Consider the following 26,255-nt stretch of genomic DNA (forward strand, 5'->3'; position numbering starts at 1 on the left):
GCACCAGTCAAATAGGGTATTGCGACAATTTGGATTCCGACAACTGATTTTTGTGGAACCTAAGGTGCTCGATTATAAGCACAAAGTCGACTTACGGCTATTGAATACAAATTGGCCGAGACACTGGTCAAAATATATCGAAATGTGTGAAAATCGGTATGACTATATACCTACTCGGGAACCGATCATCGTTCCAGAGTTAGCATGCGTGCCGGAATACATGCCATGGCTTAGGATCCATGACAAGCCATATTTACTGTCGGAAGAGGAGACGTCACGACAAATTCGTGTGCAAAGGGAACAACGGGACCCTTTAAATCCATGAAGAAGGGATGACGACGTGAGCTCATCAACAGCGCCCACACAATCACCGGGCCTATTAACAGCTCCCACACAACCACTTGGCCCAACACTTCAACCGACGACACCCATATCACAGCCTTTTCAGATTATGCCAAGTGCGTATCTTAGCCCTTATATGTATCCTAAACCTTTTATGTTTCCTTTTCCCAGTCTTATGGCAGGTTGGAATGCATGACCCAGTTCATCTCCATTCCTAATTACTTTGAGTCAACCGTCGATCAATAGGCCACCGTCGCATAAGGGATCGTATGAGGTGCCGTCGGAGAGCTCTTTTTTTTTACCATTCCCCATCGCCTTATGGAATTCAAACACCTCCACCATGAGTGATGCAAATACCTCTGCATTCATTATTCTATCAATGTGGGTCATCCTCCCAACACTCACAACTAGATCCCCTGCTGGAGGAACCACAATCCCCACCAGAGCAACCACAACCTTCGCCGGAAGCTGAACTAAGGAGGAATCCAGCGTGTAACCGTCGACAACCCCCATGTGGTACTGATTTCGACTGGTACCAACATTGATTTTTTTTAATATATTTGTAGAAACTTTTTTTATATAGTTTCATATAATAAAATAAAAGTTGTTTTTAATATTTTAATTGTACTTTACTTTTTTTTAATTTTATTAAAATAAATGTTGTTTTAAATTAGGCAATATTTTTATTTTTTTTATATTTGATAAAATAAAAGTTCTTTTTAATATTTTAATTGTATTTTACTTTTTTAATTTTATTAAAATAAATGTTCTTTTAAATTAGCCAATATTTTTATTATTTTTATATTTATTTTTATATAGTTTTAATTAATAAAATAAAAGTTGTTTTTAATATTTTAATTGTACTTTATTTTTTAAAATTTTAATACAATAAATGTTCTTTTAAATTAGTCAATAATTTTTATTAAAATAAATGTTATTTTGAATACGACAATATTTTAAATATTTTAAATAAAATATAAATAATGCAACATAATTTTATTACAACAACTATCAGCTATATTGATTTGGACATGATTGAGTTATATTAGTCAATAATTTTTATTAAAATAAATGTTATTTTGAATACGACAATATTTTAAATATTTTTTATATTTTTAATAAAATATAAATAATGCAACATAATTTTATTACAACAACTATCAGCTATATTGATTTGGTCATGATTGAGTTATATGGCCTAGGTTCCTATACTATCCGCACAACCTCTGTTGGTTTGTTGTTTCTCGGATATCCATATAGTTACGTATTCTGGTCGAGTAAGGTTGACCTTTTGGTTTACGACGCAATTCTCTATCCGGTAACAGCATAAACGGAGCAAGCGATACAGACAGCCACTTACGTTCATTTGGGATCAGTAGGAATACGTGTCTCCACACGTTGTACATGTATTCTATTTTGTACACTTGGTCAACATATGTCATGGGATCCAGACGGAGATTCTAACAAGCTGCAATTACATGAGCGCATGGATAACGTAGTGCGTCAAACACCCCACAGTCGCATGTCCTATTTCTCAAGTGTACACGATATTGCCCACCAATAATACATTGGTTCGGTCTGTCAAACTCAATCACACGAAACCATAGGTTGTCGCGATCGTGACACACTTTGTGCATGTGTTGGTTCGTGCCTTCGCCTTGTTAATCTCTCGCAATACCTTCACGTACCATACATGGCCTCCCTGCATTTGGCCTTTATAACTCGCTGCTTGCTTTGGAAATAGTGCCGCTAAACGAAAATATGTCTCTCGTACAACGGCTGTTATCAGTAAATGATGCTTTCCTTTTAGAACAGAATTTATGCATTCAGCCAGGTTTGAGGTCATATGACCATATCGTAGGCCGCCGTCGTATGCTTGTGTCCACTGTTTGAAAGGTATGTTACAAAGGTAGTCTACACCTTCTTTGTTAACTGAACGCAAAATCGCTAACATCTCGTGAAAACAGTTCTTACTTATCTTATACTCTGCCAATATAAGTTGATAATGAAAATTACATACCACTCTTCCATTCAGAATAAACTAAATATTACAAACGAAATTATATTAATAGAGATTAAATACTCATGTTGGTCACTTGCTGTCGTTCAGTTGTAGATTGTGAATTGAATCGAGACATGAGATTTGAAGCATGAACTTAAGGTTCATAAATTTGTTAAAATATCGAAATAAGAGGTGAAAATAGAATGAATTTGAAATAATGAAATAGTGTATGAGTTAATTGAATATAATCATATGAATTAATTATAATTATTTTTATTGAAAAATGTTGGTTTAAATAATTATTGAAAGACTAACGTTGTAAGGTTTTAGATATGAAATAGAATAAGTTATTGAATTGAGATATAGAAATGAAATATATGAAATAATGATTTTATGAAATGGTTATTGATAAAATGCATGAAATGAATATTGATAGAGTAAGAAGATATATAAATTAAAATGAAGAAAAGCTATTTAAGATACATATTACTAAGAAAATTTAAAGTTTTAAATGCATGAATGATTTATTGAAAGTAAAATAGTGGTAAGATTAATTGTGCATATATATTGTTTTTACTTTAAGTATTTGAATTATAGTAATACCATTGGGTGTATACTCCGTGTACGGTTTGTTTCTAAAACATAAAAATTAAGTAAAAAGGGTTAAATTGACTTACCTATTTAAGCTTCAAGCATCAAACCCCCAATTTTCCCCTTTTTTTTTCTTTCTTTTTTTTTTCCTTCTTTCCTTCCCTTATTTCTTCCGTGCTCTCTGTTCTTTCTCCTTTCTTTTTCTTTTTGTTTCTTTTTTTCGTTTACTTTACTATATATATATTATAATAATATAATATAATAATAATTCTTATATTATAAGTAACTATATAATTGTATTACACATGTATGTATTTAGTTCATTACACATGTATATTTTATTATCGTACATTTGTCAACTTGTAATTTATTTCATAATAAATATCAATTTAATAAAAATAACATTAATAAATATTAAATGTAAAAACCATAATAAATAATAATAATAATTTAATATACATATTTATGCATAAAACTTAGGACAAATGGCATAATTTCCATTTTGGTCCTCTTTATTTTCTTTTAATCTACAATTAAACTTTCACACTTTATTCAATTTGGTCTTTTTACTTAATTACTCTTAATTAAATTAAATTTACTTAATTAAACTCTAATTAACCACTTATTTTACTTCGTAAATATTTTTAATAAATATTTATGAATCCGTTTTTTAGAAACGGAGACCCGAAAATACACTTTTCCGGTTACAGTAAAATTTGGGTCGTTACAATGTTCCTACTAGTAGTAAGGACTAAATTATAAATTATTTAAATTTATTATTTGTCCGTTTTTATGTTCTAATATATTACTGATTAGCCAAGAATTATTTTGGCACCAAATGTAATAATCCTATATTAGGTTCCTTGAGTCGAACATGGTATAGGGGTGTTACAGGCGACCATGACCCACTTGGATTGTGTATTTACGATAGTCCAACCAAACAAATTACTATGAGATTACTACAAGAAAGAGTTGGTGAACTTTGTCAGGATTATTATGGCTAATTGTATTTAGCTTCTTCTTCCTACAAAAAAAAATGTGTAAAAGTAATAATACATACGCATGTTATATGTCTTTTAATTTTGTTGATTTGATTCCCACATTCTTTCATTTTTGAACATAATTCTCATTTTCTTTATTTGATGGAAATTCACGATATGAATTCTATGATCAGTTTACAACAATTATCTCTCTATAACTGGCAAAATTTGGGTAGACAAACGTGGTTGTTATTGAGAGGGTTGTTGTATTTATATTCATTCTTTGACTTTTTTTTGTCATCTGGTAATTTATTTTGAATCTCAATTAAATTCAAAATTGAGTCGAGCCAAATCTTTAAAAGGGAGAGTAGCTCTTTCAATGCTATTTTTTTTCCAATTCTACTTAAATATTGTTGTTTAAATTGGATCAAGATCAATTATTATACATGTTTGAACAGAGGGTTAGAACAATTTTAGAGTGAACTAGGGTGGCAGGACGGGGCAAGCAGAGGCCTTGGCCCTCCCTTCCCCACCCCCACCCCCCCAAAAAAAAAAGAATAAAAAAATCACATTTATTAATTAGCAATGGTAAAATTGCATTTTGGCCTCCAGAATGATATATTTTAATTTAAACCTTTAAAATTATAAAGATATTAGCTAATACAATGGTAAAATCACATTTTAACTCTTATAAAAATTATAACATAATTACACCCCCTAAAACAAATTCTAATTCTGCCTCTAAAAATGAACCACTGAAAATCGAAGTTGAATCACGAATCATGAACCAGGTGAACCAATTTATTTATGTTTTTAGCCCAAATTAATGACTCAAATCGAAAAAAAGAAACACCAACTCATCCAACTCGAATAATTAAACCAACCAACAAAATCCACCTAAATACTTAAAAAGATGAAAAATAAAAACTAACTTAAGTCAGAGTAAATAATTTATGTTTACATCATTATTAATATTTATTTATACTTGTAATTTTTTTAAAAAAAATTTCTAATTTTATTTTACTTACTTTTTAAAATTTTAAATTTATAAATTCATTCAACCAATTGAAACTAATTTCAAAACCATTGACTTAGTAACATCAAACTTTAAACAATTGTAGTTTTTTTCTTTTAACAATTTTATTATAAGTTTTAATTATATTTATTTTTTTTACACAAAATTATTTATAGCTCCTCCTCAATCAATAAATAAGAGGATAATGTATTTTAACGCACTCGAATCCGTATCCTCTTACATTAACAATAATTATAAAATTACAAATATAATATAAAAGTCTTACCTCCTAAATCAATTTTTGTTGTTTTATGAAGTTATCAACAATTCGTCCAAATTTCCTATAAAAAAAGAAAATCAAATTCGACGAAATTAATTAACTTAACGTGAATCACGCACTTTATATTAGTTAATAGAAGAAAAAAATAATAACAATTGTTGTGAAAAGGAACTACAATTAATTTTATAAAAATATATATTAATATTTAACATTATTTAGTGTAGAATTTGTTTAGTATTAATATACCATTAAAATTTATTTACTTTTTAAAAAATTTAACTATACATATCTGTCTTTAAAACTTTTAATAGAATAACAACAAATAATTTATTGTTAGTAAATAAATTTACACATAAATATCATATTAAATAAAAATTAAAAAAAATTATAGAACTAATGAGGCCTTGACACAGTTAATAAAAATGGAGCTATGAGTCTTTGAGTATTTATATTTGAGATCTGTCATATACAATTGTCATGTGCGATTAGTCTCATCATATGTTGTTATTGTGTTTAAATTTTAATCCTGTAGGTTAGTTTTAATTCTAATTATTCGGATTTTTAGTTCATTGATATTGATGTTAATTTAACTTTATTTTGTAATTTACCCAAACATACATTTCTCTAAAAAAAAACGAAGGTGAAAAAAAGTAATAGGTATTTGTACTATTAACATATTTGGAATTTAATTTTTATATATTTTTATTTTTAAGAAATTAAAAGAAAACAATTAATATATAGATTAAAAATAGGAAAAAAAAAACAAACAAATAAGACAGAGTTCGGTCGGCAAATAATATGAGTAATGGAAGGAAGAGTGAAGACAATGGGGGCATGCCCTATCATAATCGTAAAATTAATTAATTTAATTAAATTAAATTAAAGCCGCTACACCTTTTTATTTAAATTTCCTTTTGACAAATTGCATTTTATAACGTACAAGGAAGAAAAGCGTGAAAGTCACTTCCATCTATTTAAATTTTAAAGGCCCTACACCTATGTCACAAATTCAATACACACAAATAATATATTTGTAGTAATTTATTTTTTCTTTCATATTTCAATTATATTTTTTTATTCTCTATTTAGTTATATACATCAAGTAAGTTTATTGAAATTCTATAAAATATAAATCTTTTTACTAGAATCTCGATAATGATCATCTCTTGATGTTTAAATAAACAAAATTTATAAGTTTAATCTATCTTCAAAAAGAAGGTAAGTAACTTAAGAATTAGCGGAACTGTTCCAAACTATTTTCGCAACTCTTTAAACACTCTCAAACCCCAATTACTGATTCTTGACTCTCCGTGTGAACTATTTCTAGTTTCCTAACACTAAACCTTGTATCAACAACCGGCATTGTTCGTGGGAAACAAAGCAAAAACCATGTCTCTACCATATGAAAACAACCCCAACTTGTCATACCAAAGCATTCCAACCGACGTTCAACAATAATAGACTTCCTGCTAGGGGTGTAAATGAGTCGAACGGAAATAGATAGCGGCAAGCTAAAGCTCGATTGGAAATTCAAGGCTTGATACTAGGCTCGAGCTTGATGAACATCAATATCTCAGCTTGAACTCAACTTGAGACATAATTGAGCTACTCAAGCTTAAGCTTCATTAGACTCGTTTTTTCAATTTTTGAACTCAAGCTCAACTAAGCTCATTCATACTTAAGCTTTTTCTATATAATAAGGATAATGATATAATTTCAAAATATAAAAATACATTAAAAAGAATAACTTGATTAGGCTTGTGAGTTGTTAGAATTGAGTATTATCATGTTCAAATTCAACTTAAACGATAGCTCGAGCTACTTGAGCTCGATAATTACTAAATCAAATTTGAATTTTGTAAATTAAACTCAAATATCATATGAGCATTGATGTCTCATTTACACTACAACTCCCTCTTATATTTCTTTCAACTTTGCCTCAAAGGCTTCCACTACCTTCATCAGGTGAGCAACCTTCCTTTGCAATGTCATATATATAGAGAGAGAAACCTAAGCTACCTGAAAAAAAAAAAAAAACCACCCTTCGTTTGTTTTCAAATAAGCGCAGTCATCCTTTTGCTTGGTCATAATCTTATTCTTTGAGCTAAACTAATCGTAATTGTTATGTCATGGTGATGTCATACTTATATTAATTAATGAAGTTACATGCTCCTTGTTTAGGAAGCAGTCCCCGTGTAAATAATAAGACAACTACAAAAAAAAATCAACAATAATAAATTAAACACCTATTTTAACCCTTTAACAATACTAAGGCTAATCTCAAACCTCATGTGATGGCTTGATAGCCAAAGGTGTTCTCAAACCTCATGTGATGGCTTGATAGCCAAAGGTGTTTACCACCTTAAGTGTAGTCTGGGTTTGAGTCACAATAGTCATGTTTATTGTTCGGACTTTACCCTGTTATTGTAATTCACCAAATACTAAGGTAAATCTCTATGTATTATTTTTTCTTATCAATATGCATGGTATAATGAGTTTCAATATTCAAAATTTTTTTGGTATAATCACAAGAGTACTCTTTTGTTTTACAGTCTAATAGTGTTATACTTCTCCACCACTCGGACACATGTCAATACTAGAAGTATTGTTGACTTCATTGTTGACTTCATGAAATTTTGTACACATGAAATTTTGATTATGATTCAAATGGATATATGAAAATTTAATAAGACAACTAAAAAAATAATAATTCAACAATAATAAATTAAACACCTAATTTAACCCATTACCAATACTAAGGCTAATTTCGAACCCCATGTGATGGCTTGATGGTCAAAGGTGTTCACCACCCAAGGTATGGCCTGGATTTGAGTCACACTAGTCATATTTATTATTCGGCTTTGCCTTATTATTGTGATTCATCAAAAAAAATACTAAGGCTAATCTCTATGTATTATTTTTTGTTATCCACATACATGGTATAATGAGTTTCAATGTTCAAATTTTTTTTGGTATAATCATAGGTGTACTCATCTGTTTTATGGTCTAAGAGTGTTATACTTATCCGCCACTCGAACACGTGTCAACACTAGAAGTATTTTTGACTTCCTTGTTGACTCCATCTAAAACTATGCATTACCTGACCATCTTTTCTCAACACTCTTTGGTGAGACCATCCGTCCCTTCCTCAAAGGAGCTAGCCACCCACTTTTTAAGTATGAACGCTCTTCAGGTGTGAACACTCTTTTAAGGCTATAAGGGATCCAGTTGAGTGTAACAATCTTATACTAATTGAATGAATAATGAAATGGGCTCCACAATACACGTCTTTCACGCAAGAATAATTTTATTCATGGCAATTTGTCACATCACACTAATGAAAAAAGGGACTTCTATAAATACCCTAATCAACGATGAAGAAGAGATTAATTTTCAGCACCCCAAAATTACTCTGAGTAATTGCCCTCTCAGTCTGTCATTTTGTCCTTATTCTGGCTCTTGGCCTTTTTAGGTGAACCAGCCTCCACGGCCCCGCCTTGACCCTCCTCCCTTGTTGTACACTGTATCAACAAAGAGTAATCATATTCGGGTTAGGATGGTATTAAGGTAAAGTCCTTCCAATAATGACAAGATTGGAACTTGGTTGAAATACCTAAAGAAATCTACTACTATTTTTTTCTAGTCACTTATTGATAAGATTGAACCTAATTAATCCATCAATGAAAGCTTGCACAAATTCTTAAATTGGTATCTATCTCCTTAGCTTTGGATCTTATGATTGAATCACTTAAAAACTTTTAAGTCTTGAGTGCATCTACTCCATTTCCATAACCTTAGTTGGGTTCTTGAATATCTTGCTTGCCTTCGATACTATTATTAGATAATCAAACTAAAAATATTGTAACAATATCTAGCACTTCATTAATATGAAAATATTTTTCAAATATTACAACCCAATTAATTAGTTTTCGAAAAATATATATTAAACAAATGAAGTAATTGTGGATAGCAGCTTCTAGCCAAACTTTGTCTCTGTATAATCAAACTGACGAAAGCATATATAATATTAAAAGGATAAAGGCATACAATATTAATCACATGAATTATATAAACTCTTCATCAAATACCAAAAAATTGCTTCTTCTCATTTGGACCATTTTGCTAAACCTTTCATTTTATTTTTTATTTCCAAAGTCAGAATTGTTAAATTATATTGTAAGATGCCTTAATTTATTCAATGTGATATATATATATAATGTATTAAACAAAATTCCAAACAGATATTGATAATTTTAATAGTTTATTATCTTTAATTTGTTAAAGTTGTATGACTTAAATTCTTGTTAAAGGAAAAAACAGTGGTAAAATAGGAGGATCTGTGGCAAAACAGGCTGTACAATGAAATCCATATAGAAATAGACTTATTCTATTTGATACTGATTGGAATAAGGTGTTTCTACCTTATTACACTGTTTCTATTTGACATTGATTAGAATAAGACTTTTTTCAACCTATAAATAGATTTAGTCTAAACTCTTATTTTACCATTCGAATTCGACATTAGTGATTTTTTTCTCCTCTACCAGTGATTTTTTTTCCAAAAAAGTTTCCACGTAAAATATGAGTATTATTATTATTATTTTTCTTTCTTTTTGCTTTGAGATCGTTCTATAGTGTCCTTGTCGACGTTCAACTTTTACAAACTCCATACTAATGAGGGAAAAATAACAAAAAAAAGAAGTGAAGTAAGCAAACACATTTTTATAAAATTTTCTAATATTAATGTTTTAGTAATCCAACATCATATTTCATATTTTATTCATACTGATCGTACATGTCAAGTTTGGAGTAAATTATTATTTTTAGATATTTATTTTTTGTAAAAAATTTCAACTATCGTATATACATATATATATTTAAAATTTGGAAATATCATTAACTTTTTCAGCCTTTTTTAAAGGAGAGTTTTTTATTTTAGCCTTGAAAGCTTACGGAAAGGATTGTATGAAACTGTGATTCCACATCATCCCTATTCCTTCCCAATAGGAGAATGACAAATCGAAAAAAGTTGAAAATTAGGAGGAAAAATCTGATTTGTCATTCTCCTATTAGAAAAGGATAAGAATGACGTGGAATCACAATTTCATACAATTCATTCTCTGAAGGCTTAAGTGGTTATATCTTGGCCTTGAAAAGTTAAAGATTGTAATTTTTATTAAAATGACCCTAAATTTTTAATAAATTTTAAAAAGAAGAACAACCTTACCATCCTAATGACTTTTAAATAAAAACTTCAAAATAATTCAGTAAATTAAATGAAAACTTTTGAATAATTTAATGATTATTTTATAATTTTTTAAAATTAAATGACCAAAATATAAACTTACAAATATTCAGATATTGGATATAGTTTTTTTTTTTAATACAAAAAGGAGGCTCAGCAATAGCAACAAAAGGACTAACAATACTTGCTCCTTCCTTGGTTCCTAAAGCCTTTATGCCTTGATGGATTCATTTGTTCCCATGGCTTGTAGCACCGTGCACTGCCCAATACTCCTTCCATATCCCAGGAGCCAATTATTACAGGGGCAAATGCAAGGGGCAGGTACACATCTTGCCCCAAATTAGTAAAATTGCATTTAAGATCCCTTAAAATTTTATATAAAATTATAAATTAATGCAACATTAAAATTATCGATTATATTTTGTTTAATGCCAAAATATATGCTCATTTCCCTTGTTTGAATATAAAGCCATTTGTAATTATAATTTTATATTCCTAATTATAAATTGCAAATGAGAATTTTATTCATCTTTACATTTGTTTTTCAACATTAAGCATAAACTAGTGGAATCCATGTGAATCCCATAAAAATTTTCCCATTTAACACATGTTTTAGAAAATTGAAATTTAGATCCACTTTTTGAATAAAAAAAATACATTTTTCATCGATCCAAATAGTTGAATGTATCCCATAAAAAAGGGGTTGAATCTAAATTTGTCAAAACAAAACCCATTCATATTAATTATTTTATTTCATAGTTATATTCTGCTATTAATTTTTGTACTTCACAAAATTCTTATATTTTTCAAATGTTCAAATTTCAGTTGTCACCAAACGATAACTGTTAAATTCATCAAGTTAAGTTTAGTTATTTCTAAAACCTAATGTGCCAAACATATGATCATATGTGTAATATCATGTAAGCTTGTTATTTCCACACATTACTCACTAAAAATTCAGTTAATGGGTTAACGATTACCATTCAAGTCAAGATTGAAATTTCAAAATTCGAAAAAATACAAGGACTTAGAATGATTAAATTGTAGAATATGGACCAAATTTTACAATTGTATGCATCTCACGAGATTGATAATTGAATTCAACCAAAATGTACAAGGACTAAAATTGATAATTTAAAAGTACAATGACTAAAATTAATCAAATTAAAAGTATAGAAACTAGATGACACAACTTTCATAAAGTATAGGGACTAATAGCATAATTTAACCTAACTCTTAATAAGTAAATGAATTATGTAGTTGATAAAGAAAATTTGTGAAATGAGTAAATTAATATGGATTAATATCACCATGAATATAAATAAGAAACATTAAAAAATCAAATTAATAAACCTTATCCACTTTGCGTCCTCTGCCATTAGACTTCATCTACAGGCTAAATTAATGCTATTAATATGTGGTAGAGGACAGCAATTGGTTGAATCAATTGATTTAATCGGTTTTTTCGAATTAATTTAATCGATTTTAATATGAAAAAATTGATCATAGATTATTGAGTTGAGTTTATATGATTATGTAAGAAAATATAATATTTAATGTAGTATTAATATGTCAATAACAATAATAATGCAATGCAATGCAATAGCAGTAACATAACAGATCATACTTATAATTAAGCAGAGTTGAAAATTAGAAGAAGAATTTTGTTGAGGCCTGTATGAACAGTCTCCTTAAGACAGATTCAACCTCTCCTCGGTGCTTTGAGTAACGTTGGACGTCTATCTTCCAGGATACATCAACAAATGATAACAGTCAGTAGTAGCACAACAATATTTATCAATCAAACACAATTTTGCCTTTCTTTATCTCCAGGAGGAATGAATTTAGAAGGGATTTTTTATATTAATGGTTTTTGATTATGTGTTTTGAAAGTCTCCTAACTTGGCTTTATATAGAGGAGAGGAAATAAATGAAGAGATTTAGACCGATTCATGAAGAGTTTTGTTGAAAAGTTAATAGATATAAGTGAACAGACACAATGAATGATGAGATGTAATATTAAACCAAAAGCAATAAATCTGTTCATGATCAAAAGATACAATTGTTCAAAAGATACAACTGTTCATCAAGAGGTAAAACTATTTTTTAATTTAAGTATCAATTTATCATTCTTCGCTCAACAATTTTAAGCATATTATATAGAATATAAATTCATAATTTATTATTCAAGCCTTTAATTTTATCAATAAAATAATATACTTCAAAACTCCAACATATCCATTATTTTCTAACAATTTATATTTTTATTATATATTACATATTTTAAATAATTTTAAAATAATATAAAACAAATTAATTTTTTAAATTAAATTTAAATATTATTAAACTCAAATTTGAATCAATGAATAATTTAAATTCATCTCAATAATTACTAAATCGGATTTGAATAATTTTCAAACATTTATTCTGATTTTCGCCCACAGATGTACGTGTAAACCATTGAGAATTACCGAAACCACCCCTAGGCAAAATAGAACTTGTCTTGTCGTGTAATAGACTTGTAGACATTAGGTGGTTTAAGAACTTTATATCAACCCATCCATATCCTTCACGTGCCCCACATTTCCTTCCAATTTGCCCACTTGCATTTTATAAGTTTCATCCACTTCCCAAAAGACAAACATACAATTCATACAACCCAAACTTTTTAATTTATTAATTTATTTTAATTCAAATTTTAGTTTGTGTCAATTTAGGAATTGAGTTAGATAAATTAGTTCATATGTATTAGATTAAATTATAAATTTATATTTTTATTAAATTTTTCATCTATTTTTAAATAATTAGGGTAAAATGTAATTAAACTCTTAGCATAATGGCTCATAATTACGTAATTGATATTTGTTACTATTTTAATGTTATGTTTTAGTTAAAATGTCAAACATCATAAAAAAAATTCTGAGCTTATTCGAGTTCATTTTAAAAAAGAAAATTGAGGGGAGGATCAAATTATATTAAATTAAAATTTAGAGATCAAATCTCCGTATTAAATATAGTATAAGGATGAAAATCTGAAATTTAACATTTATTTTTGGTAAAAATATCTCTCTAGTCTCTCTTAATTTTGATATTTAGTAAATTGGTTTTTCTTAAAAACATTAGAACAACAATGAAAATCAGAAGTTGACATTTATTTTTGGAAAAAAATCTCTCCAATCCCTCTCAATTTTGATATTGAGGAAAATGGTCCCTCTAAAAAAAATAGAGTAATTTAATCCCATCAATTTCGAAATGGAGCAACTAAAGATAATTAATTACAATGTTAATATTTTTCATCAATTGTACATAATTTTTATTGGTATAATAACAAATTTAACTCTCAAAATTTGTCAATTTAATATTACTTTAACAAATTTAACCCACAACATTTACACAAAATATATAAACATCAATTGCTAAGTTCATTATAATACCAATCAAGATTATATATAATTAACAAAACATACGTAAATATCATGATTAATTGTCTTTAATTACTCACTTTTAAAACTAAATTACTTTAAATTTTTTAGAGGGACCAATTTGCTCAATATCAAAAATTAAAAAAAATTACAAAAGTGTTTTTACTTTTATTTTACTCTTACGTAATTTTAATTTTCTTTTCTCATCTATAAATACCCTCTATCTCTTTTTAACTTGTGTCCATTAACAATCTCTTTGTCCTCCATTTTTTTTCTCTTTGATTTTTCATTGCTTTACACTATTTGATCAATCAGAAGCTCAACCCTAAAAGTTTCATTAGAATGAACAGTGTTAACCTTTCTCATCAATATCCTCGAACATCAAGCTTTACTTGTCTTAACTCTTGCTTGACAGAACACTGGGGTGATTTGCCCTTAAAAGTCGATGACTCTGAGGATATGATCATCTACAATTCCCTTCATGAAGCTCTTAACTTCGGTTGGTCACCGACGACGACGGGTTCAACGGCGGCAACTACAATTAAACCTGAGCCGAAAGATGAATCAGCAGAGATCATGGAAAACGCGAAGCCAATGGAGTTGACTCAAAAAGTGGTGAAAGGGAGACATTACCGTGGAGTTAGGCAAAGGCCGTGGGGGAAATTTGCGGCGGAGATTAGGGACTCAGCTAGGAATGGAGCAAGAGTGTGGTTAGGTACGTACGAGACAGCTGAGGAAGCTGCTTTGGCTTATGATCGAGCAGCTTATAAGATGCGTGGTTCAAGGGCTTTGCTTAATTTCCCGCATCGGATCGGTGACAATGAGCCTGAACCTGTTAGAGTTAAGGCTAAACGTGGGGCAACAAATGACTCGGTTTCGTCCAATGGTTCATTTCCTAAGAGAACGAGAAGCTTGGAAGCTAACAAGGCTGAGTTGACCACTGTGTTTCAACTGGGTCTATTGCAGGTTGGGGAACAGTTATTGGTGAATTAAAAATTATCAGAACTTTAAAAATGATGTTGATGAGAGAGACGGATGCGAACCTCGTAAAAGATACTCTCCATGAACTATAATCTTAAAAAATATTTTGTTGGTTTATTGTAAAGCAAATTGAAGTTCTGTGAATAGAAAAATGCAATAGTTTTTTTCCTTTGATTTTGCAATGAGAATATAAACATAAAGCTCTGAAAAGTAGGATTTGTTCCTTTTCTAATACTATTTGATATAATTTTAATTATTATTAAGTATTATTTTCACAATTTACGCGTATATCTTATACAATTAAACGGTAATTATTAATTTATTGAAAAATAATGAACGAAAAAATAATGAACTGAATTTGAATTTAGATGTACTAGAACTTGAACATAAGCTAACATTAACCTGTCATAAGTAGAGAGGGTATCACCAAAAGACCTAGCAGAGTCCAGTCTCCTTAAAATGAAAAAATAGCATTATCACCTAAAAATGATATAAATTTAATTTAATTTTTTATATTACAATAATAAAATTATATTTTAACTCTTATAAAAATATATAACTTAATTTCAATTTCCAAAAATAATTTCTAACTTCATTTTTAGTCATTAAAATAAAAACATATTAGTTTAAAGCTTGTAATCAAACACAATTGTTAACTTTGTAATAAAAAAGGGAGAGGGCATTGCCATAACTTCTTTTTTTCACTTATTGGCAAAGATGATTTTATTTCTTTAATTTTGATTATGATTCAAATGAATATATGAAAATTTAATTTTACTCGATTGTATACATTTAAAGAAATAAATATATTAATTTATTTATATTTTGAATAAATATAATTATTACCGTATGCAATATATAAAACTTAAAATAGTATTATATCGATAGTTTTGTTAGTAGTTTATGAAAATTATATTAAATCAAAATTTTATGCTTAAAATTATATAAAATAAAAAATTATGCTTAATTTTGAGATTTATCCCTCTATATAATGATAGTGAAATTTTTAAAAAATTTGAAATTTTACTTATAAAATGCAATTATCTTTGTACTAATAAATATAATATTTTTCGTGAAATATAAAAATTTAAGAAATTGAGGTTACCCAATATTTCTTCATTGCTGTTGAAAATGTGGAGATATCGAAAACAGTATGACTTTTCAAATAAAGAAATTGCAGTGAGTTGGGAAATTAGGCATCCGTAAGGAATTATTTGTCAATTTCCAAATATCAATTACTTGTCAACTTATTGACATATTTTAAAATTATTTAAGAAAATTCTTTTTGAGATATTTTATTAGGGGTGAAATCAAATTATTTTTAAGGTGGTAGAATTAAATTATAAAATTTTTAAAAATTTAAAATATAATTTTATTATTTTTGAAGGGATTAAATAAAATTTTTCATATTTTGAGGGGTAAAATGCAATCTTATCATAAATTTACTTATAATTTTATTATTTTAAAGGGAGAAGACATGCCAACTCCCATAATGCCACTTTTAACTTCTAATATTCAATAGATATATTACATTCTGGTTAAATTTAAAATTCACTTAATTAAAATTATTTTTTATTCATAAAATTTGAAATTAATTTTTTTTAAGAAGATCGAGCTCCATACAAATCGACTTTTTAAATATGAATAAAATTTGTTTAATTTTAAGTTTAGATTATTAAAATGAAAAAGAAAAACATTATTGAGGGTCGTTAGTCGCTATGATTAATTAGTTGAATTTCCAAGTAGATGTTCTTTTCATATAAAAGCCCAAAATATTTTGATATATTTGGGCTAAATAATAATTATGAATGAATGATTATTCTTCATTATTATTTTTGGAATCTTTCCTCTAATTATTTCTATTTTTCTGGTAGATGAGACAAATGATTAGGTTAATTAGTTGTTAACAAATGTTTTCATGTTGGTTATCTTACTTGGTATTCAATTTTAATAAATTTTCATTTTTAGACAAAAATTTTTGATAAGTACAACAATGCATAAGCCTAACTGAACCTAATCATAGAGATTTTTATTTGCAATGGCTTTTTTAAGGAGTTTATGCTCGATCAACTATAATTAGGATAATGTAATATAAAGCATAATAGGCTGAAAATTGAAATGTATCTGAACTTAAATCAAAATAAAACTTGATAGGGTTCACATGGTAAGATTTAAACTTAAAATAATTGGAGAAAAACGCACATATAGCAATATGAGACTCTAGACCTCAACCTTGCAATACTTCTTATCTAACAATTTTATAGTGTTCTCGTTATTTTGTTAAAAAGTAAACAAGATTATAAAGTAAAGAGAAATATAGAATAAACAAGAGAGGAGAATAGAAGATGAAATGATTATTCAACTTTCACATTGACCTCTAATAAGTTTGTACATACCCTCTATTTTTAGGGCTTTAAAAATCATAAGTTACAAAGCATTTAGGACCAATGTTAATGATTTAGGGATTATGAAAATTCATTCTTTAGGATTTATAATAAAGGATTATGGATATCTATTTATCAATGGATTTACAACAAATAACAATATTGTTGTGAATTGAATGAAATTACTTGGTTATAGGTTTAATAAAATGGAGTTGAAAATTGGGTTATGCTTGGATTATAAGCCCAATTCATACTTGACCCAACACTACACAAGCTTATGACCCATGCTTGGTGTGGTCCATAATTGTAACAACTTAATTTTATTTTATGTTGATGAAAATCCAAAAATATTACAAAGAAATTCAGTTTTACTTTATTTTTGAAGTGAGGAATCGATTGTGAGTTCTACAACCTATGGATGAATCAGCCCTACCGTGTCGAACCCCGCTGTGGTGGCAGTCGCGCAGCAATGTCTTAAGACATTGACAATAATATGAATCAACACGATTAAATTACAATATGTGACGTAATAGTAGTTTATTTTATTTTTCAATTATGTAGTTGGGGTTTAATTTTTATCTATAAGAATAAAATATATTCGTAAATATTATTTATCTTTATATTAAATTTTATTATTAATTTTTATATTTTATTAAAATTAAAATTTAAAAATTTTAAAAATATATATTTAGAATAATTTAATTAAAGAATATAAATTAAATCTATAAATTTAACTACTATTATTTAGATTAGATTTGGACTAAAATTTAAAAAACAAAGACAAAATAGAATAATAATAGTAATAATAATAATAAAATTTAACCTTACCTGTTCGAATAGCTTCCACGAGAACCCTTTAATTCTTACAATACAAGCATTGGACGTCGTCTTGTTCAAAGAACCTAAAAAAATCAAACCCGACAAAAATCAACGTGTCCTTAAACCAAGCCATTTTTTACATGCAACCCCTGCATGAAAGCATCCTCACCACGTGCCTTTCTTTCTTCTTACACGTGCCCCCTCTTTCCCTTCTATATAACCCACCTCTCTCCTCTCTCTCTCTCCAATATCATACATACCTACATACTTAATTTCCATTTACTAGCAATTTCTTCAAGTTCTTTTCTTTGTTTTTTTAATCAATGGCTGACCACTACCTCCAAAACACTCAACCAATGACTCACCAAATGGTGAAAGCCGCTACTGCCGCAACAGCCGGTGGTTCCCTCCTCATTCTCTCCGGTTTAATCCTAGCTGGCACCGTTATTGCGCTCACCATAGCCACTCCACTCTTCGTTATTTTCAGTCCAGTTCTTGTCCCTGCTCTCATTGCAACAGCTCTCCTAGCAACGGGTTTCGTTGCCTCCGGCGGTTTCGGTGTTGCAGCTGTCACGGTCCTGTCCTGGATTTACAGGTCCTTTATCTTTTCTTCTTTTTTAATGATCTCCAAAAATACCATGAAATTTCCTGTACTGTTTTTACTATTTTTATTTAAAAAATAGTAAATTAGTCTTCATATATTATCAAAGATTAAAGAGAGTAAATTTTATCAAAGATCAAAAAGAAATATATTTTCATTAAAAATTTCATAAATTAGTATGAGATACACTTTAATCCATTACATATGTTAAAGTAATGTCAATTTTTTTAGCAGTCCGTCGGGTCAGTCAAATTTTAATGTAATTTTCTTTAAAATGAACAAAAATAATTAATTTATTCCTTTAACACGAAATGATAAATGTACTTTTTTTACATGATTAATTTTTTTAATATTTTTATTAGAAAGTAAAATTCAACCTAATCATATTAAATTTTTAAGAAAATTAATTTATATTTTTTATTTAAATTTTTATTAGAAAAGTAAAATTCAATCCAACTGTTAGGGCTTTCGTGGCCCTCTTAGTAGCTTTTTCTTATTGTTAAATGACTATATATACAGGTATGTGACGGGGAGGCACCCACCGGCTGCGGATCAGTTGGATAGTGCAGGGATGAAATTGGCTAGCAAGGCACGGGAGATGAAAGATAGGGCGGCACAACTCACCGGTGCGGCGGCTTCTTAAATTAGTTCTCTACTGCATGCTTTTGTAAAGGAGCTGTGCAAAAGTTCAGGATCAAGTGGCCATAAACCGATCCTTAATGATGTTGTTGTTATGTTGTTGATGATGAAAAGATGTTTTTTTCTAAATTTAAAAGCAGCATTAGAAACTTAACTTTGGGGGGATGATGTGGCTGTCTGTTTATGTTTAAAACTCCCGAGTAATTGACTGTAATAAGCACTACTTGTTTTTGTTGTTAGTTTGTGTGTTTGTTGGTTCCACTTCAATTACAATAAGTAAAATTGGATATTTAAATTAAACATTATACAACATTAATAATTTTTTATTTTTATTTTTAAAAATATTTAAAATTAATAAAATATTAATGTAGAATATTATAATTTTCAATTTGATTAAACTGACATATTTAATTATTTAATCATATAATAAATTTTTTAATATTTTAATTTTATTTAAATAATAAAAGTAATTTTAATAATATCCTTCTTTAAAAATATTTAATATTAATATTTTAATAATAAACTATATATTAATAATAAATGCTTATTAAAATATGCTATATATATTTTTTTATTTATTTTTAAGAACTTAGTTTTCTAATTTTTTAGAATCGGTAATTTTTTGTCAATTTTGTTGATATATTTTTTTTTAAATAAAAATATTTAATATTTTAATTAAAAATTTAACATTATAATGAAGGCTAATTTAATGAGACAAATTTATGACATATTTTAACTTCATATAAAATATAAATATTTTAATTATATAAATATGATTCTATTTAAATAATGCTTAACTTTATTTATCTCTCACAACTGTACTTTCTACTTACATATTTGTAATATATATAATTTAAATTAAATTATTATTTATTATTAAATTTATATATAACATTAATTATTACAAAATATTTTTATTGTTAAAAAAATCGCACTATAATATTTGTTATATATTTATGTCATGCTCATTTTACAAATATCTATATAAAATATAAATTTATAGATAAAATAAACTCAACTAAACAATGAAAAGATTTGTTTCATTTAAAATAATTTTTATGAAATATTTTCAAGAAATCTATCAAATAATAAAAAAAATTTACACATATTCATGCAAAAGTGTATTTTGCTTTAGAAATAATAAATATAAATTTGATTTTCCAAGGCGATAGAAAGAATAGCTACAAATTTTAGATAGCTGCAAAACTTGGAATATGAATAACAAAATAAAAATTATACATTTTTAATTAAAAACTCATGAAATAATTTTTAATTATTTTGAAAAGAAAAAATTGCTATCTCGTCACTAAAATAAATACTTATAATATTTTATATTGACAAAATGACAGATGAGCATATCATGTAACTAGGGATGATTATAGACTAGGTTGAGTTTAGGTTGGGCTCAGATAAAAATGCTAAAACTCGAGCTTGACTTGACTCGCTCATATTAGTTTTTTTTATATTATATTACTTTTACATCATTTTTAAATATATATAATACATCAAAAATACTAAAAATATTAAAATAAATATTTCCAAATAAATTGAAAATAAATTTTAAAAAATATGTATACTTAAATAATACTAAGATAGATGCAACTTAACAAGAAAATATCTTTAAAATAATGACAAAATTAACAATAAAACAAGTGTTATACAATATCCAAACAATAACAATAAAATAATAGTAATATGATAGTGAAATGGTAGTAAAATAGGGAAAAAACAATAATAAAAAAATCATTAAAATAACAAAAATGCAGCTTTTTCTTGGCATTTAGCAAATTCGAGTTGAGCTAGGTTGGGGTCGGGCCAAAACTATATTACTTGAGGTCCGGCCCATTTTTCAAATGGGCTTTATTTTTTTGCCTAAACTTTCTCATTTTTCAGGCAGGTTATATCTACATATGACTCATGTTAGTCTTTTTTCTATTGCAGAACATATTTAAGAACATCACGAATCTGTCATGTACTCATGTTATTATACAAATTCTGTCTTAAAACATAGTCTTTTGTTTATTCAAATTTGACTAGATTTAACAACTTTGACCTCTCCCAAAATTAATTATTATAGTGGTGAGATTAAAAATTGAAATGATATATTAAAATAAATATTATTTGGATTCAAATTTAGACGAGAGGTTAGATTAAAAAACAATCATTAAAGACACAATGTGCTATTATACTATAATAAAATTTATATTTATATAAGATTATAGACTTAAATTAAAATTATATTTTTTTAAATAATAACTAATATTTATTAAAATCATATTTATGGTAAATTTTAAATTAAATAATAAGATATATTTAAATTATTTTATATTAATAAAAAATAAGAATATATATTTAAGATAATAAATAATTTATAACTTATTAGATTATACTATATAAAATCATGTAACTGTTATATAATAAGATTTATAATATATATACTGTTTTTTTTCTGTTAGACACCCTATCTTTTAATGAGAAATTAGAAGTTAGTGTGTTGAAAATTTTCCTAAAGAAGTGTGTCAATGGTCCATGAAGAAGTATTTGCAATTTGATAGCTACAATTAAGAAAATCTAACATTTAAGACTAGAAAAAAAATTGATAACTGAGTTTTTACTTAATTGGTATCAGTATTTTACTTATTGTATAAAAAAGGACAAAAATAAAAATTAAGTTTAAGAAAATGCAAAATCAAAGACCTAATGAAAATTGAAAACTTAAAAACTCAAGTTAAGTAAACCAATATTCAAAGAAAGCAACCTTACAGTATAAAATTTCATAAAATTTTATTATGATTAAGAATTTAATAACCTAAAAATTGAATTTATTAATAGAAATATTCTTATCATCAAGATTTTAAAAATTGAACTAAATATTTGATGGATGATGCTTTCGATTTTGGGTTTAACTAATTGAATTAACAGGGAAGAAAATATTCTACAACCGGTTACACTTTACAGCCTAGGCATTGTTGTATCTCACAACTTTAAATCTCACAAATGAGTCTGACGTTACATTTGACTCTTCCAGTATCTCACCCATAAATTCCATCTTTTAATGTTTCCCTTTTTTTCACCCAATGTCTCTCACTCATAAATTAGCCTCAAATTGCACCTTGTCGTATTTTTTTCATCGATTAAGTCTTCAATTCAATTGGAATCGGAATTGTTGTTGGTGCAAGAAAATGTGAGTTTGAGTGTGTTAAAGTACATTTGAGTGTGTTAAAGCACATTATCTTCTTATTTAAAGGTTGAGAAGGATTATGAATCAAAACTAGGAATCATGGTGCTACACTCATATGAAAAGAAAGTAATCACATAGAAACCATGCCAAAATTTTAAATTTTTATAAAATTTTTTAACATATTGTTAAAAATTTTAATATATTTTTAAAGCATTTGCAAACCCTTCCCTCAAGGCTTTTTAGTTTCTATCTTTTTCTGCATCCCCCCTAAAGTTCAAAACTCTAACAGTTAATAAACATTTCTACTTGTTTTCTTTAAAGTTTAAAGCTAAAAAAATCCTACAATTTTAAATATCAATATCTTTGATGACTACTACCCAACAAACTTAAATTTTCTCTTTCTATTCTTTAAAATCCAAAATTTAGAGTAAAAACAAAATTAGAAAGATGAGAAATTGAAATGATAGAAAAATAAATAAAAATTAAAAATATTTTTTTTTTCTTTTCATAAGTTTACTTGGTAGGAAAGATGAGAGAATTAAAAGAAAAACAACTTAAGATTAAAAAAATTTGATGACTGAGTTTTTACTGGTTGGTGATGTATTGTTGTCGGTATAGAAATATATGAGTTTAAACTCACTAAAACGTATTTATCCTCTTATTTTAAAGGTTGGAGTTGAGGAGTAGTTATAGATTATTCTACTCATTGTATAAAAAAACAGAAATAAAAATCAAACTTAAGAAAATGCAAGATCAAAGACCTAATAAAAATTGAAAACTCATGTTAAGTAAACCGACATTCAAGAATGCAGCCTTGATGTTTTGAAAATAGAATGGAATAAAATTAAGCAAAATGAAAACAACGATTCACTTATAATTGTGTAAATTTTCACAATTTTTTTTATGATTAATACTTTAATAATTTAAAATTTAAAATTTTTAATAGAACCATTCTTATCATCAATTTTTTAAAAATTTAACTAAACATTCAATAGATATACCTCCAATTTTCGATTTAACCAATTGAATCAATGGAGAATAAAATATTCAACATTCAGTTACACTTTACAGTTCAGGCATTGTTGTATCCCACAATTTTAAATCTCATAAATGAGTCTGATGTTACATTTGACTCTTCTAACATCTCACCCATAAATTGCACCTTTTAATATTTCAATTTTTTTACCCAACGTCTCTCACTCGTAAATTAGTCTTAAATTGCACATTTTAAGATTTTTTTTCGTCGATTGAGTCTTAACTCAGTTGGTATCTGTATTGTTGCTAGTGTAAGAAGACGTAAATTTGAGTGTGCTGAAACATATTATCCTCTTATTTAAGGATTGTGGAGGAACTATAAATTAAACCTAAGAATCATGATGCTTATCTTTTACATTTTATACTTACTATGTGTTTGTTGAAATGCATGTGAGGAATTCAAGTTTAATCATGTGCTGAATTATTTTATTGGTTGATTGATAGGTGGATTGCTTGTTAAGTTATTATCTATGCTTTGATTGGTTGCTTATTCAAGTGTATTAAATTGCATATTGCACTAGAATTGACATATTTAGTGGAAGATTTAGATAGACGAGACCAAGAGAAGACTCTATTGAGTAGGACATTGATACATTTGTGCCGAAAAGTGAGATTGAGATGAGAGCTTAGGTGTTATTTTTAGTTTAGGATGGGACCTAGAGGAGATTCTTAGTTAGGAATGACAAACAATATAATCATCATAGGTTTATCAGCTTAGCCCGTAATCCATGAATTAATCAACCATCATTTCAATCCATTTGGATTAATTCTAGCAAAAAAGGAAAAAGGTTAGTTTAGTATTTTTATTTGTTAATTTAGTTATAGCTTAAGTATTAATTTATTTGAATTTCCACTAACAATTTCTGACTCAATTAAATTAGTAATTGCTAAACTTGTAATTAACTTGACAAAAGCATTTGCCAGCAATTTCTTGGAATGCTATAGTGTTTCATTGACATTACAAATATTCTACTCATTGTATAAAAAAAGACAAAAATAAAAATTAAATTTAAGAAAATACAGAATCAAAGGCCAAATAAAAATTGAAAAATTAAGAACTCAAGTTAAGTAAACCAACATTCAAAGAACGCAACCTTGATGTTTTGAAAATAGAATGGAATAACATTAAGTAAAATGAAAAGAGAGTTTAACTGTGTAAAATTTCATAATTTTTTTATGATTAATATTTTAATAATTTAAAATTTGAATTTATTAATAGAATTGTTCTTATGATCAATATTTTAAAAATTAAATTAGATATTTAGTGAATGATATCTCTAATTTTCGATTTAACCAATTGAATCAACGGGGAAAAAAATATTCAACAACCAGTTACACTTTACAGCCTAGACATTGTTGTATCTCACAAATTTAAATATTATAAATGAGTCTGACGTTACATTTGACTCTTCTAACATCTCACCCCTAAATTGCACCTTTTAATATTTCCGTTTTTTTCACTCAACGTCTCTCACTCATAAATTAGCCTTAAATTGCACATTTTAATATTTTTTTTTGGCCAATTGAGTTCTAGCTCAATTGTTATCAGCATTGTTGCTAGTGCAGAAGAATGTAAATTCGAGTGAGCTGAAATATATTATCCTCCTAATTTTAGAATAAAAAGAAATTAAAAAGATGAAAAATTGAAGGGATAGAAAAATAAAAAAAAAAGATTAATGCAAATATATCATTTCAATCCATTTTCATTAAAATAAATTGGGGTAGATTGAAACATAAAACAAAAGTATAAGTATCAAATTGAACTTTTCTCTTTTTTTCTTTTGCAAGGGTATCATATTGCACATTCAAGAAAAATTCTGAGGCTAACTGTGACATTTAACTCTAAAAATAAACAAAGAGAAAAAAAAAGGGAAAAGAAAAGAAAAAGCACAACCAAAACAAAGATGCTTAATATCTCTTTTGGCCTCGTATTATAATTAAATTATCACTTTGATACCTATACAATTTTTTATCAGTTTGATCCTGTACTTTCATTATATAATCCTCATTACACCTAACTCAAATTTCTGTAAAAAAATTAAGCCAACCACTGACATGCTGCCAAGTGTCACGAAAATTAAAAAATTAAAAATATAACAAACTAAAAAATATTTTAAAATAAAAAATCTTAAAACTCAAAAAATTATTTAAAAAACTAAAAAAAATCATAATCCATTGTTGAATATTATAAAAAAAAAACTAAAATTAAAGTATGCAAAACTTCAAAAAAAATTAGAAAAATAATATATTTTTTAAAAAAAATTGTTTATTTGAAATTTTAAAATTAAGGTATTTTTACTAAAAAAAACTCAAATTTCCTTAAAAAATCCAAAATTCTAAAATTTACAAAAATACCATAAAATTCTTAAAAAAAAATCATAAAGATCTAAAATTTTCCAAAAACCTAATATTCCAAACAAACAATTTTTTAAAAATTTATGAGATTTTTATTTTTTTTAGTGTTTCGCGTGCTTATAATTTTTAATTTTTATGATTTTTTTGGTAATTTTTAATTTTTTTTAATTTTTAAGTACTTTTTATAGTTGTTTTGACACATAAATCAGGTCATTAGCTGATTTAAAAACCTTTAAAGAGAAATTTGGGTTGGGGGGTAATGAGTTATATAGAATGCAAGTATAAAAGTCAAGTTAAAAAAAAAAAGTAAAAGTATCAAAGTGAGAATTTAACAATAGTATAGGGACCAAAAAGTGGTATTAAGCCTAAAAACTATTATCTAA

At 27.1% G+C, this 26,255-nt stretch overlaps 2 protein-coding genes across 2 annotated transcripts; both read left to right on the forward strand.

Annotated features, from left to right (window-relative positions):
• The first annotated feature begins 14,119 nt into the window (after positions 1-14,119).
• Positions 14,120-15,027, forward strand: LOC107913194 (ethylene-responsive transcription factor 2). The gene has a single exon (XM_016841696.2). The coding sequence runs from the start codon at positions 14,220-14,222 to the stop codon at positions 14,868-14,870; it is 651 nt and encodes a 216-aa protein (XP_016697185.1). The 5' UTR covers positions 14,120-14,219; the 3' UTR covers positions 14,871-15,027.
• Positions 15,028-18,303: 3,276 nt separating this feature from the next.
• Positions 18,304-19,540, forward strand: LOC107913195 (oleosin L). Its single transcript, XM_016841697.2, has 2 exons — positions 18,304-18,656; positions 19,182-19,540. The coding sequence occupies exons 1-2, from the start codon at positions 18,385-18,387 to the stop codon at positions 19,303-19,305; spliced, it is 396 nt and encodes a 131-aa protein (XP_016697186.1). The 5' UTR covers positions 18,304-18,384; the 3' UTR covers positions 19,306-19,540.
• Positions 19,541-26,255: the final 6,715 nt, after the last annotated feature.

This window comes from Gossypium hirsutum, chromosome A07 (assembly GCF_007990345.1).
Source record: "Gossypium hirsutum isolate 1008001.06 chromosome A07, Gossypium_hirsutum_v2.1, whole genome shotgun sequence".
NCBI classification, from domain to species: domain Eukaryota; kingdom Viridiplantae; phylum Streptophyta; class Magnoliopsida; order Malvales; family Malvaceae; genus Gossypium; species Gossypium hirsutum.